Source organism: Scyliorhinus canicula, chromosome 9 (genome assembly GCF_902713615.1).
Source record: "Scyliorhinus canicula chromosome 9, sScyCan1.1, whole genome shotgun sequence".
NCBI classification, from domain to species: domain Eukaryota; kingdom Metazoa; phylum Chordata; class Chondrichthyes; order Carcharhiniformes; family Scyliorhinidae; genus Scyliorhinus; species Scyliorhinus canicula.
The window spans coordinates 86,109,272-86,124,934 of NC_052154.1; the positions used below are offsets into that span (position 1 = coordinate 86,109,272).

The 15,663-nt window shown below is 46.7% G+C and overlaps 1 protein-coding gene across 22 annotated transcripts in view; it reads left to right on the plus strand.

Moving 5' to 3' along the window:
- Positions 1-15,663, plus strand: part of mtss1lb (MTSS I-BAR domain containing 2b) — a 206,497-nt gene that overhangs the window by 175,598 nt on the left and 15,236 nt on the right. For 3 of the 22 annotated variants that reach the window (XM_038807079.1, XM_038807084.1, XM_038807082.1), the window contains 5 exons: positions 2,734-2,831; positions 5,091-5,301; positions 9,806-9,925; positions 13,116-13,307; positions 14,771-14,956. In XM_038807079.1, the coding sequence (XP_038663007.1) occupies positions 2,734-2,831; positions 5,091-5,301; positions 9,806-9,925; positions 13,116-13,307; positions 14,771-14,956 (807 nt within the window). The remainder of the gene's footprint in view (positions 1-2,733; positions 2,832-5,090; positions 5,302-9,805; positions 9,926-13,115; positions 13,308-14,770; positions 14,957-15,663) is intronic. The other 19 variants (XM_038807102.1, XM_038807087.1, XM_038807088.1 and 16 more) reach the window with 12 other exon arrangements.

Here is a 15,663-nt window from a genome sequence, read left to right on the forward strand (position 1 = left end):
TTAAGTCCGTTGATAAGGCTGAAGGAGTACCCCTTCTTCTACAACAATTTTGATGAGAACCTTTCCTCCGGGTCTTCCACTGTTATCAATGAACCCTTTCAGGACCCAGCTTTTATCTATTTTAATGAACATCATGCTATATAGGCTACTGTTAGCTCAATGGTTCTAGCTGTTGTTTGCTTAATCTATTCAATATCACCGCCAATAAAAGGCCGATTCATTAAAGACAGTAGCTTCTTCCTTACTAATCTTGATCAGATTGTGAATAATGAGCCGCCTTCTTGAGCCAGACCTTGGCAATCCCATGATATTAAATTAACAGATTATTAAAAGTTAGAAAGATTCCTTTCTCTGAACATTTGCTGCTGGTTCTGCATTTTCTAAATAGAAACATTTAACCTTAAGCAGTAGTAATTTAAATCCAATAGATATATCAATTCACTCATTATAACTAAATTAAGATAATTTTTTAAAAGAGATCATCCTTTACATGATTGACTTTAAATACAACATCAATATTGTCGGTAAGAAAAAAAAGTACAGAATGTGAACTGGCTGTAGGAACTCTTACAACACCAGGTTAAAGTCCAACAGGTTTGTTTCAAACACTAGCTTTCAGAGCACTGCTCCTTCCTCAGGTGAATGAAGAGGTATGTTCCAGAAACATATATATAGACAAATTCAAATATGCCAGACAATGCTTGGAATGCAAGCATTTGCAGGTAATTAAATCTTTACAGATCCAAAGATAAGGGTAACCCCAGGTTAAAGAAGTGTGAATTACTTAAATCTGTCTATTGTGTGGTGTTTGGCATGCAAGTAGTCCCGTATTGTGCCTTCACCAGGTTTGACACCTCATTTTTAGGTATGCATTGTGTTGCTCACCACTCATAAATGTTGCTTGTATGCCCCCTGGCCTTCCAGCCTTCTCCCAAACCCTGATTTCACACAGCACTATGCATAACCTGCAGAACCAGAAGGGGCAGCAGGGTAGCATGGTGGTTAGCATAAATGCTTCACAGCTCCAGGGTCCCAGGTTCGATTCCCGGCTGGGTCACTGTCTGTGTGGAGTCTGCACGTCCTCCCCCTGTGTGCGTGGGTTTCCTCCGGGTGCTCCGGTTTCCTCCCACAGTCCAAAGATGTGCGGGTTAGGTGGATTGGCCATGCTAAATTGCCCGTAGTCTCCTAATAAATGTAAGGTTAAGGAGGGGGTTGTTGGGTCATGGGTATAGGGTGGATATGTGGGTTTGAGTAGGGTGATCATGGCTCGGCACAACATTGAGGGCCGAAGGGCCTGTTCTGTGCTGTACTGTTCTATGTTCTAACCTCAGCAAATGATAAAAAGTGAACATCTGGAAGTTGGTAAAAGCCTGGGGCAGGAGATCTGTGGGGGATATGAGGACAAGGGTGGACAGAAAGAGGCAGTAAGTATTAGAGAACAATATAGGCCGAGGATAGCCACATTGGAAGCGAATGAGTGAATCAGATGTTGAGTACGGTGTCCAGTTCTGCTCATACAAAAAGGGGGTTTTCAGAAACTGAGTGGTCAACTTCTTGCATGTGAGGTGTCAGAAAGAAGCAAAGAAATCTGGAAGCGTCTGACAGGTAACGTTATAGAGATTTGAAATGTAGGAAACAGTTTGGAAAAGATGGACCAGGAATGTGATTTCAAAATAATTAGCCCTGGCAGTAGATCAAGCTTCAAACTAATAACATGCAAAATTAGTGCTAATATCAGGAAACACATGAAAAAAGTCATCAACATGTGGACTTCAGAATTCAGATCCTGATAAATATTGTGATAGAGTGGCTTTATCAGGGTGGATTGGGTGACCAACTGCCTGCATCTGCCACCTGACAACAAATTCATATTTAAGGGAGGCAAAGATGGTCTGAGGGAGCACCCTTGGGTGAAAGTATTGTCTGGTGGAGCACCTTTGGGTGAAAGGATAGTCTGAGGGAGCACCCTTGGGTGAAAGGATAGTTAGAGAGAGCACCCATGGGTGAAAGGATAGTCTGAGGGAGCACCCGTGGTTGAAAGGATAGTCTGAGGGAGCACCCTTGGGTGAAAGGATAGTCTGACTGAGCACCCTTGGGTGAAATGTTGGTCTGAGGGAGCACCCATGGGTGAAAGGATAGTCTGAGGGAGCACCCTTGGGTAAAAGGATAGTCAGAGAGAGCACCCGTGGGTGAAAGGATAGTCTGAGGGAGCACCCGTGGGTGAAAGGATAGTCTGAGGGAGCACCCATGGGTGAAAGGATAGTCTGAGGGAGCACCCGTGGTTGAAACGATAGTCTGAGGGAGCACCCTTGGGTGAAAGGATAGTCTGAGGGAGCACCCTTGGATGAAACGATAGTCTGAGGGAGCACCCGTGGTTGAAACGATAGTCTGAGGGGGCACCCTTGGGTGAAAGGATAGTCTGAGGGAGCACCCGTGGGTGAAAGGATAAGAGGGAGCACCCATGGGTGAAAGGATAGTCTGAGGGAGCAGCTTATTGGTAGCAGTTTGCATTTAAAGAGATCCACTGCGATGTGGTGGTTTTCTGCGTAGAACAGTCGTGGGTGTTTGAAAAATATAAAGCCTTAAAGAGATTTTTCTCATATCATTTTCTTCAAGCGATTTTCAAGTATTAGAATCAAAGCAACATTGCCTGACTCTCCTTCCCTTTGAGGCCCTGTATGTTCTATATCATCAGCTGTAACCCTCCCCTCCCTCCCTCTGTTTGTCATGCAGGTGATTAAAGATCTGAAGGGATCTGATTACAGCTGGTCCTATCAGACTCCACCCTCTTCACCCAGCAGTTCTGGCTCTCGCAAATCCAGCATGTGCAGGTATGTATGATGGACAAGGCAGTGGAGCCACCATCCCATGCCCCACTCCCCCCCCAATAATATTTCCATCCCACTGTGTCTCTCTCCCTGTCCGCCAGGCATTGCTGCATTTAAGGCTTTGTGTGAAGTTCCAGAGCATTGACTGCAGAAGGGGAGGAAACCACAGTCCTTATGAATGAAAAAATGAAATGAAAATCGCTTATTGTCACGAGTAGGCTTCAATGAAGTTACTGTGAAAAGCCCCTTGTCGCCACATTCCGGCACCTGTTCGGGGAGGCTGGTACGGGAATTGAACCGTGCTGCTGGCCTGCCTGGGTCTGCTTTAAAAGCCAGCGATTTAGCCCAGTGAGCTAAACCAGCCCCTATGACTTTGGGTGATGGCTCCCCGTGATTTGGGGAAGTGGGGGCTACACTTTCACAATTAATTCCCGCGTGGGGATCTATCCAAACATGTTTGTTTCCTGTTGGTGGGAAGTTTACACAGGAACGAGTCCAGGGAAAAACACAATGGAGAGTAAGCATTTCTCAATCAGCAGCTTCGGAATCTATTCCCGATCAGACTTCCCTGTGTCCGTGAGGCTCACCATTGCTGCGGGCCTTCAGAGAAGATCAAAATCTTCGCTACTGAGGTGTCTGTGGAACCTCCTATGGAAGAAGGGGACTAATTTTCCAAACCTAGAACTGAATTCCAACTTGAGGAAATGGAGTGATAAAAATGTTAATATAATCTATAAACCTGTGTGAAGCGGCTGGTCCGTGGTCACTGCAGTTTCCTTCAGTATTGCTAGATTGATTTGTAACTGGCTGTCCAACTACCACCAATCTATTAATTTAAAAAACATATACAACAAGGGAGATTATTTAACCATTTGTTATGGCTAGTGCGTGACAACCAGTCAGTCAATCGTTTTACTGAACCGCTTCCATTTGAACAAGTTCCTGATTCAGTCAGAGGACCTTGTTATTCAGTCAGATGACCTTGTTGATCGGCGTGCAGGCAAACTATGGGGCAATGCTGTAAATTGGGGCTCCTAGCCATGATGGAGTCATTGAAATATGATCAATGTGACCTGACGGATCCTTTAATGGACAGTCCCTTGCTCAGTCAAGGCCCAAAGGTTAGGCTGATGCCGCGCCATGTCACAAGGACACACACTTCACCCCCGGCGAGCTCTGTTAGCCATGTCATGTTGACTGTTGAGTGATTTACTGGCATTGATGTGTCTGTTCCCATTTAGAGTGTATGCCTTTTTAATGCCAAATAGAATCATAGATTGATGTAGCACATAAGAAGTCCATTCTGCCCAGCATGCCTGTCGGTGCGCTGCTAGCGTTATCCAATCAATCCCAGTTCCCTGTAATAATTCTGTACGTTTTTATTCCCTTTAAGTATTATTTGAATTCCCCTCTGGGAGCTATTATTGAATCAGTTTCCTTCATCCCTTTCGGACATCCAGATCGGAGCTCACTGGGTTAAAATAAAGTTCATTCTGCTCACCTCTTTTTTTTTTTTGTTGTTGTTGTTGCCAGATACCTTAAATCCATTAAATTTTGAACTATCTGATTTTGAAGTATCTGTCAAATCTCTCACTGACCTCCTCTGCTCAAAAGGTCGAAAGGTCAGGCCCAGTCTCTCCAAATTACGGAAGCCCCTCTTCTCTGGTATCATTCCAGTAAATCTCGTTTGCATGCTCTCTCTGAATTTGACATCCCCCCTAAAGTGCCACGTTTAGAATTAAACACAAGACTCCAGTTGAGGTGTAACTGGTAGTTTATATAGGTTCAGCATAACTTCTTTGGTTTTGTATTCTACTAATAAAGCCCAGGACACCTGCCCACTGCCCCTGGGTATTGGGTTGGTAACGTAACTGTACCCAGGCCTCTGCTAATATTTGTGAGGGCCAGGTTAGGTGTAGCTTTCCCTTCTTCCCTGTAAGGGAGAGGCCTGAGCTCAGATTAGGGGAGATGGCCATTGGTGATTGATGCCCTTGGCACTATGCTCTGTATTCCATCCATTTGAGGCAAGTTGCCAACCAGTCCTAAGTGACAAACTAAGGGAAAGGGAGATGAGAAAAGGGAAATGTGCCAAGTGACAACCTGTGATCATTGTCCCAGCATCAACCCCTCTAGCCCATGCTTGTTGTGTAGCTTCCTGCTTTGTCTGCGATTTTTCTTTACGTGAGTCTGATCCTGTCTTAAATTGTCTCCCCCGCCTTCCCACCCTCACATCCTTCCACCTACCACACCCCCCCCTCCCAGCAGTGTAAACAGTACAAACAGTAGCACTTCTCGCTCCAGCGGCTCCCAAACCCACTCACCAAGTTCAAACTATCGCTATCGCAGCTTGGCCCACCCTGCCAGTGCCAGCACCCGCCTCTCCAGCGTCTCCTCGCACGACTCCGGCTTCATATCCCAGGACGCCATGTACTCCAAACCGCCATCACCTATGCCATCGGACATCACCAGCCAGGTAAGTGCACCTTGGTTTTCTTACCCATGCATTCCCTCTGATAACATGTTCATCCATGTGTCTGGAACCTTGACTAAACCAATGTTATGTGAGGTTCATAGTCGAAAGGAGATGTGTTGATGAAACAAACAGAGTTGCATTTAGATAGCGCCTCAGTAGAATCCCAAAGCACTTTACTGCCAATTAAGTAGTTTTGAAATGTAGTTACTGTTGTAATGTGGAGAAAAGCAGCAGTCAATTTGAGCACAGCACCCTCCCACAAACAGGCATGAAATAATGATAAGAGAGATTATTCTTCTGTGTTGATAGTCAAGGGATTAATATTGAAGGGAACACCATCGGAAAGTGCGATGGGGTCTTTTCTGCCCCCACCTGAAAGGGCAGGCAAGACCTCAATTTGAAATCTTTACCAATAAGCAGAGCCCCAGACAGTGCAGCACTTCCTCAGTGCTGCATGTGAGTGCCATCCTAGTTTGCCAACCTAGGGGCAGCACAGTGGTTAGCACTGCTGCCTCACAGCACCAGGGACCCGGATTCGATTCAGGCCTTTGGTGACTGTCTGTGTGGAGTTGTACGTTCTCCCCGTGTCTGCGTGGGTCTCCTCCGGGTGCTCCCGTTTCATCCCACAGTCCAAAGATGTGCAGGTTAGGTGGATTGGACATGCTAAATTGCCCTTAGTGTCCAAAGATGTGCAGGCTAGGTGGATTGGCCATGATCAATGCACAGGGTTGCGGGTTTAGGGTGGGGGAGTGGGCCTAGGTAGAGTGCACTTTCGGAAGGTTGGTGCAGACTCGATGGGCAGAATGGCCTCCTTCGGCACTGTAGGGCTTCTATGGATTTTTATGGATTATGTGCCCAATTTCTGAAGTGGAACTGAAATCCACAACCTTATGGGCGCGATCCTCCGATCGTGGGACAGAGTATCCGCGCTGTTGTGAACGCCGTCACGTTTCACGATGGCTCGAAACGGGTGCGGGCGCTAGCGATTCTGGCCCCCACAGGGGCCAGCACTGCACTGGAGCGGTTCACGCCGCTCCAGCCTCACTTCCTGGAGCCCCACAGGCCGCCTCCCGACCCTTTGCGTAGAGTTCCCGCCGGCAGCGACCAGGTGTGGAAGGCGCCGGGTGCAGGACTCTGCTTTTACCTTGCGGTCAGAGAATCGGTGGCCCGGCCTCGTACAGCGGCCCGTGACCGGCGGCGCGCCAAACGCGCCGGCGCAAATGGTGCCGATTCTCCACACCTTGGAGAATTGCGCGCCGGCGTCGGGTTGGGGTGGCGTGGTTGCGGCGATTTTCCAGCCCGGTGTGGGGCTGGGAGAAGCACGCCCTATGTGTCCAAGAGGAGAGAACTATCCACTGAGTGAAGGTGAGAGGAAGCAGAGGTTAAAATTTAGATCCAGGCAATTTGTCCAGCTATGTCTTCATCACACGTACACACAATATTGCTACACACAAGGTCAAATCTGTAAAATACATGCTATTTCTTGGAGGTAAGGTTACATCAATATTCAAATGATTGAAACTCAAGAATTGAAGAGAATGTTCACAACATAAATGTTGTAACCCTCTGGTACGATTCACATCTATATGGCACCTTTAACAATGGTATAACACCCAGGGAGCTTAACAGAGGCATTATCAGTACAAATATCCAGGCTCCCAGTGCATTCCCAGTATTGCTGCAATGACAGACGTTCGATCGAGGCCCTGATGCTCAGGTGGACAGAGATGGTCCCCTGGCACTATTACAAAGAGCAGTGACATTCTCCATGGTGAACTAGACAAAATGTATCCCTCAATCAACATCACCAAAAAAATGACCCATTTCTGTTTGTGCAGCTTGCTGTGTTCAAGTTGGCTGTCATGTATTTTGTTTATTCCTCCACAGGATGTGGGTATCGCTTGGCTACGCCACCATTTATATCGCCCATTCCTAATCGTCCCTTGAAAGGTGGTAGTGAGCTGCCTTCTTGAACCGCTGCAGTCCGTGCGGTGCAGGTGCACCCACAGTGCTGTTGCGGAAAGGGGTAACAGAATTTTGACCCAGTATTAAGATCCCAGACCAGACCCCAACAGTGGCTTGGATACTGGAACAAAACCCCAATATTTTAGATTATTTGTAAGACTGTACAGAAAGAATGATTTGCTCCAGGAGTGATTGCATAAAGAAATAGGGATCTGTATTTTTTAAACAAAACTTTATTATGAATAACTGCTTACAATTACCCCTTAAACAGTATGATTCAATTTCCCACTAATCGTCAAGAAATTAAACATAAAGCTTCAATTAGCATGGCACAGAGTAATGCTTGCTTTATAAAACAGACCTGACTCCTGTTAGAATCCCCTCTGACTCTGGCTGAATATCTGCAAAAAGCTGATGCACTTGGCGTGATTCAACTTCTTTCGTGTCCGCAAACAAGACTTCTGCTTTACAGAGGATTACTCTCTTATAGCTAGTCTACTATGAGAGAATTGTGGACTCAGGGTCAGGCAGATCAGAATTCAGCTCCTTGTTCTCCTGAAGCTTCTCCAAAACTCCCCGCCGCTCTGCATTTGTGGACTCCACCCAGCAGTGACCTGATCTCCCCAGGCTGAAAAGCCAATTACTTCTGCAGGCTACAAAAGGAGACTCCCCAGGGACTTCCCCAGTCAATCCACATTCATCTGGTCAATTTCACCTGTTGTTTCCTTGATGTTCCCAGGCCTTTACAAAAAATAAAATCCTTTTTAAAAACGTGACCACTGCAGTCAAACACACTATAACCCCAGGCTTTTAACCCTTAGATTTTCCCAATATTTATATGCCAATATACCTAAAATCCTCCATTTGTCACACCAAATGAGGTGGGAAGGGTCAGCTGATATATTCCCTAGTCAGGATGCTGTGTGGCTGGGAGGGGAACTTGCAGCTTCTGGTGTTCCCACGTGTATGGCTACATTACAACAAGGTCTGATCTATGAAACACCATGCATATCAAAAGTACTTCATTGGCTGTAAAGAACTTTTGGACATACTGAGGACATGAAAGGTGCTATATAAATGCAAGTCTTGCTGTTTTCAGACTGTTCACAGTGCAGGCAGTCTAAACCTGCAGCACACAGCAGTCGACCGAGAGAATGTTCATTGTGCTAACACTATAAACCCACAACACATTGCCCTCAGCTTTCACAGTGAACGGTTCTATAATTGTGTTTTGCGTTGATCGCGTTGTCCTGCATGATGTGCTCGCAGCAATAACACAACTTGTGCAAATGCAGGTACAACATTTTTCTGGGGCAGTTACTAGGAGGACGGTTCTTACAGGCCAAAAGTGCAAAAAACATCTTTAATTATGGAACTTGCTTGGATTGCGTTTTGTTTATTCAAATAGTTAAGACCATTAAATTCACACGAACAGTGAAGAAATACAAGCAAGAAGTCAAAAACCATTGATTCATTCTTAAGCATTAAAATATTGTTGTAAAACAAAATACTTCACACATCAAACATCTTTACGGCTTAAGAAAAGTTCTGAACCTTTTTGTGTTTCTGCCAATGTGCAGATTGATTGAAGTTTCTAACATGCTGTTTGCACTGTTAGTGAGTAGGTTGCTCTTTCCTGGTCCGCGGTGAAGCAGTGTCTTGACTCGGTGTTGTACAGAATTAACTACTTTGACCCAATTCTGCTTGACACACAGCTGACGTTGCATCGGGCTGCCTCTGCTGTGGATTTGGTCTGAACGTTACCATGGTACCGTTCCGTGATTCGGCAGGAATAGGGATATGACAAATTGGCCAACGTGGCTGATGGTTGAGGTCACAGTCAGATCAGCCATGATCTTATTGAATGAATGGAGAGCAGGCTCGGAGGGGCTGAATGGCCTACTCCTCCTAACTCGTATAGATATTCAAATGGCCGTGCTCCATTCTCCTCTCTCTTGTCTGCCTTCCATACTCCATTTTGTTCTGTAGAGAGCAGCCGGGAGCACAGAAGGTGCCAACGTTAGCTTCAGAATAAAGCGCAGCACCATCCGCTCCCCCTCCCGCCTTGAAATTGGATTGGATCTCGCAGTTAATGCATTGATGCTATGTGTGTTTGGTCATTTCAGTCCCTCTCACTGATGGTCTGGGACATCAGCCCCACTCGCTACACCTTGCCTTCAGATAGTGGATTTACAGGACCTTTTCTCGCATAGCTTTGGGAAAACGAAAAGTTGAGTTGGAGTTAGAATTGGTGCCATGGTTCGTTTGCCAGCCTCACCTGCCTAAACGGATAAAGTTTGCTGAACGGCAGCCCGGAGGTAAACCCATGCTCTTGTGGGTGGCAAGCTGTCAATGGCCTACCCTGACCCTTCCCCATTCAATCGGGTAACCTTCAGAACCAGAACTGTACAGACAAGCTGGTCCAGACTCTGTTCCTTTGCAGAATGTTCCTGTATGTTTGACAATCTAACCAGATGTGCTCTCTTTCCCCTTTTCTTGCTTCCCTATATTGTGCCATTTGACCCTGGACGCATGGCAGAAATCGTCGAGCTCGGCTTCCTCTGAGGCATCGGAGACGTGTCAGTCGGTTAGCGAGTGTAGCTCACCCACTTCGGTTAGTTCTAGCTCCACAGCAGGAGTGTGGTCAGGTGGTGAAAAGGTGAATCACCCATACGCATCGCCAATTCTCCCCCATCGAGGCCTGCAAAATCAGCACGTTAAATCAGACAACGTCGTCGAGATAAATGGGATCACCCACATTCCTTCATCATTAATTTCAGTGTTTGGGGGCAATTTGGGATGTCCCCTTTTTATACTGTAAGCCTTGGAAGTATTTGTTTTTTTTTTAGATATGAAGGTGATTCAGTACACAGATGAATTATACTATCACTAACATATTGTTCATTTTATGCACATTAATGTGGGGCTCCATTACTGTGAGCACCACACTCACTCACTATTTATCACACTTTAATTAGGACTATTCAGTCATCACTCCTCAGGATATTCACTTAATCATATTGGAAATTATGGGAAGTTGCCAGGATTATGTTTTACAACACCAGGTTAAAGTCCAACCGGTTTGTTTCGAATCACTAGCTTTTGGAGCGCAGCTCCTTCCTCGGGCGAATGAAGAGGTGGGTTCCGAACCACATGTATAGACAAATTCAATGATGTTTTGAATGCGAGTCTTTGCAGGTAGTTAAGTCTTTACAGGTCCAGACTGAGCAACTGGAGAGAGGGATAATCATAGGTTATCAAGAGGTGTGAATTGTCTCGAGCCAGGACAGTTGGTAGGGCTTTGCAAGCCCAAGCCAGATGGTGGGGGGGGGATGAATGTAATGCGACATGAATCCAAGGTCCCGGTTGAGGCCGTACTCATACATGCGGAACTTGGCTATGTCCCCTCCCAGTTGGCTGTGTGATCCTTGCCAGCACTCTGAAATTGCACAGAGTGCTGTTTAATCAGACGAGCAAAGGCACCTGTGACATCGCCGAGTTTCACATAGCATTTATGGTCTGATCCAGCACTCTGTGCAATTTGGAGAAAATTTCGCCCATTGTATTTAGAGCAAAAATAAAGAAAAAAATGTAGAAACAGGAGAAGGCCATTCAGCCCTTCAGAACTGTTCCGCCATTGAGTTAGATCATGGCTCCTTTGTTCCTTGAATCTATTTTTCCAACTTTGGATATTGAACATCTCAGAAGATCCAGAATATCTACAGCCTTTCCGTGGAACAAGCTCCAGATTCCCATTGCCCTTTGTGGGAAGAAATGCTTTGTGATTTACTCCTGAAAGGCCTGGCTCTTCAATTTAAGATTGGGCCACTATTTGCTTCCTTTGCCAAAGGAAATATTTTCTTCTTCTCCAGCCTGACAAATTGCTTTCTCTTTTAAAGCACCTTGATTAAATTACCTCTCTCAAAACCCTGACTTGAGGGAAGATAAGTCACATCAGTAATGTCTCATCTCCCCCGCCAGTGATGTCCCTGCCATTTTCCCCAGTGAGGTCCCCTCCTCCCCCGCACCAGTGATGTCCCCTGTGCCCTGTTCCTCTCTCTGTCTCTGCCCCCCCCCCCCCCCCCCCCCCCCCCCCCCTCCACAGAGTCCAAAGATGTGCAGGTTAGGTGGATTGGCAATGCAAAGTTGCCCATAAGTGTTCAAAGGTTGGGTGGGGTTACCGGGATAGGGTGAGGATTGGGTCTCTGCAGGAAGGTTTTTCAAATAGTTGGTGCAGACTCAATGGCCCGAATGGCCTCCTTCTGCACTGTAGGGATTCTGTGGAAAGCAAATTACTGCGGATGCTGGAATCTGAAACAAAAACAGCAAATGCTGGACAATCTCAGCAGGCCTGACAGCATCAGTGGAGAGATAAGGGAGCTATTGTTTCGAGTTTGGAAAACTCTATCAAAGCGAGAGAGAATTAGAAATAGGAAGAGATTTATACTTCTGTGATGGGGTGGAACAATGGGGTTGGAAAGCGGACCAGGTGGAGAGTGACAAAAAGTCAAGAGAGAATGTAAATGATGGTAATAATGACTAAGAAGGGCGCTGATAGTGGCATATTAAGTGATCAGAATGTGTTAATGGCAGAACAGGGGTAAGCAAAGGACAAGGATATCCAGCCAGACACCTAGAGTTTTGTTGCTGATTATTCAATACGTTATGCAAATACATGTGTTGACTCCAAATATTTCCATGCCCATGGGAGGGTTATGGTGATGCAAGGGAGCTGCAACAAGGGGAGCATTCGGAAGGGATCCAGAGAATTGCTCCTTGCAAATACTTTGAAAGCTTACAGTATTGATGCATAAATTCTGCTTAAATATTTCCACGGGGATGTGACTATACAGATTTACAGCCGCTTTCTTGAGGTTTGGCTGCTGGGAGTGGGCAGCTGATGAAATTTTTGATTGTCTGGTTTTGTAGGCCCGATGTTCGTGCCCACGTTTCAAGGGAATGCTCTAAACAGAAAACACAACTTGTCATCAAAGCCACTGAAGACAGGCCCCGCTAACTCTGTTGATGTGGAACTGACTGGGGAACATCAGTCCCTTTGTGTTGGTTTGAATTGTGGCGATTGAGGATTTCAGCCACTTTGAAGGCACATTTGCTTTAGATTTTAATACATTGGCAAGGCAAAGCCACAGGAACGCCGGCCCTTTTGTGATGAGAAGCCCTTTGCTTATCTGGTGGCAGCCTCACAGAAATCATCCCCTTGTGTGGAAGCGAGCACTGGGATGCCGAAGGCCTGATGTTGTGATTGTACCAAATATCACCGAGTAGATGTACAACCTGCCAACTTTGCATAAAATGACGGGGTTGCAGATTGCTTCCATGGAGTCCATGATGGTGGCTGATTCCACACAAATTGCAACCATCCGGCTGGAAGCACTACCTATCACTTTGTTACCAAGCCAATTCTCCCAAAATGTAGACCCACATCTCAGATGCCCCCATCCAAGCCTGATGTGGGAATGGCCCAGGTTAACTCCACCTCTGGGGAACTGAGTCACCACAGTGACGCTCACTCGTGGCCCCAATAGCCCCGTTTTGACCAGGTGTGTGGGGACTTTCAGCCACCCAGTGACCCAGGCGGTTAACATACCTGTGAGTCACATGACCGATAAGCATCTTCTACCGCCTTTCCAAAAACAAATCCGTTTTTGGATTTTTATGGTGGAACCATTGCCCGGTACAAATTTGCCTCGTCTGATGCTCACCCTGTGAAGGCCGTCAGATCACATAAGGTGTCATTTAAGTTGTGGTTTTGCTGGCATTTCCTTTGAGAACCTTCCCCTGGCTGTCCACTTGTTGCCTGTGCTGATATCATGTTCTTCCATCTGCAGTTCATGCCTGGGTTTGTGTATTACCATCTTCCTAGTGAGTGCTCTTCACCTGCGTTCTCTGGCTCTGCTCCCATCATCCCTGACACAAGGGCCTGCAGTAGGCCTAACCCTGCTGTTTTCCCTGACCCCCCTCCCTTTAATCACTCCCTTGGACCTGGCACTGCCCTCTCATCAACGATTCCTAGCTGGAAGGTTTGTTTCATCACCATTTCATTTTGCTTTGTTTAATTTTGGCTTCTCTCTCATCACATCCCCTTTCCATTAATTCATTGTTCCTTCTCTAATTATTTGCATGAATAACCTCACAATTGATTGTACCCCTAACACTCCTTCTTTTGGCAGCTTATTGTAGCACAATGTGCGTTATGTATGGTAACTTGGGATCGTATAAAGCTGGAAACTTGGCCGAAGCAGAACAAAGTGAAGAGATTGGCCGTTTCCAATGAATTCACGGCAGTTATGGCTGTGTGTGGGCCTGAAGGATGGTGGAGGGATGCGGCCAATGGGAGGAAAGAAGCAAAATAACAAAGCAAAACAGCTTAAAAAACAGAGGCGGGCAAAGGCCGAGAGAGAGAGAAATGAAAATGAAATGAAAATCGCTTATTGTCACAAGTGGGCTTCAAATGAAGTTACTGTGAAAAGCCACATTCCGGCGCCTGGTCGGGGAGGCTGGTACAGGAATTTAATCATTTTTTTTTTTCTAAATTTATATTTAAAAAAGGAAACTGCCCCAGACTGCAGGAAAAAAAACAATGAGGTGATTGTGGAAGTAAAGACTTAGACAAATGGGATGGAATTCTCTGGGGGTGCAACCAGACTGTGTTAGGGGCAGAAAATGATGGTTGCGGATTGGCTGCTGCTTACTCACATGACTCTAGCCATTGACTTCACTCCCTCTAGTCTCTAGCTCTAACAGGTTCATCTGAAATGAGTTTGGCTACTCTGAGTCCACTTCTTGTTGCCAATGAGCTCAGCAGAACAAAACTGGCCTCATAAGATGGCCGACTTGAAAAGGAAAACTCAAACATCAGTTACTAATGCTTGATAGCACCCCTCGCACAACCCAACATCCCAGGAGCTTTTTCACAAGGGGTTTAAGGGGGAGGCCGAGTTGGGAAGTGGGAGTAGAGGCCTGGGAAGTGAGGCAAGGCCTCAGTGGAAGAGGCTGTGCTGGGACCACAGCTGGAAACGTAAGAGATATTAACAGTGAGGGTGTGGAGAGGGAGGAATGGGGTGAGGGATGGTAAGGAGGAGTGGGGTGGGGAGAGGGAGGGTAGGGAAGAGTGGGTGGGGGAAGGTAGGGAAGAGGGTGAGGTGCAGGGATGTAACATGAGGACAGGGTTGTTTTAATTCACTAGGAGACGGGAAGATCACTGAAGGATGATGGGTGAGTGGAACTTAGTGCCAGAGAGCGCAAGGGTGGCAGGAAGGAGCCTTGCTGGCAGAGTAATAAAGATAATCATGGGAGCCACCTTTACCGAGACAGCTTTATGCAATCCCAGAATGCCATCCTACTTTAACACTTAAATTGCTGCAGCGCTGTGATATCTCAACCAAACTAAATCCTCCCCTCCCTTCCCTGTTGCAAACAATTGCTCTGCATCTGCTCCCATCCCAACATTTCTATTCACTGGACGCTTCTCTCGACTTTCCAGGACTGGTCCAAGCCTGGTCCTTACGACCAACCAGTGGTGAACACTTTGCAGAGGCGCAAGGAGACAATGGAACGTTATCGGGAGGCCGAGGCGGTCTCGGCCACCATGGTCTATCCGGGGATTAGTGTGGAGGAGATACAGAGACCCCGCGTGACAGCAGCATCACTTGCTGCTAAGGTACAGTATGTGAGTGTGTCACCTTTACAGATTCCCCCATTCCCCCCCACCTCCCACCCCCGTCCCTGCCGGGGGGTGGGGTGGGGGGGTTATATTATGGGTTAAGGTATTGGGCTCTTGCTTTCAAAACATGCAAGTACATATCCCTTAATATGGGATGGACCGGTACCATGATCGCAGTTATCCAAGTGTTCATCATCAATGCATCTTTCATACATAAATCAGCCCTGGGCATCACCCGGGGGGAAACGGGGAGGCCTTTCAGCCCATGAGCCTGGTCCATCATTCCGTTAACTCTACAGACCACCTACAGAGTTGGTACAGAGTATTAAGCAGCCTTTATAATAGCTTCCAACCCTGCTCTGCCTTGTACCTTGTCCCTACTGGGGCTGCTGGAGAGCCCATGGGGCTTTCTGCACAAAGACCTGTATATTGTACTGCCTCCATTGTCTGCCAACTGCAACTGTCGGCAAACTGGTCTTGAACAGCAATGTGAGGAAAAGGAGACTCCTGTTGGCTTTAGACGTGGATAAAGAAATCAGAAAGTGCTGGCAATGCAAATCAAGGTCACTGGTTTTCCCAACCAGAGAGAGGGCATTCGAGTTCAGCTCTGACTGCCTGCTCCTCTCTCAATTCTGATCCAATAAATGGAAGGACGATGGGCAAATGCCAACCCCTTAAAAAGGAGCAGGAAGAGCCAATACAGGGTCCCCTTA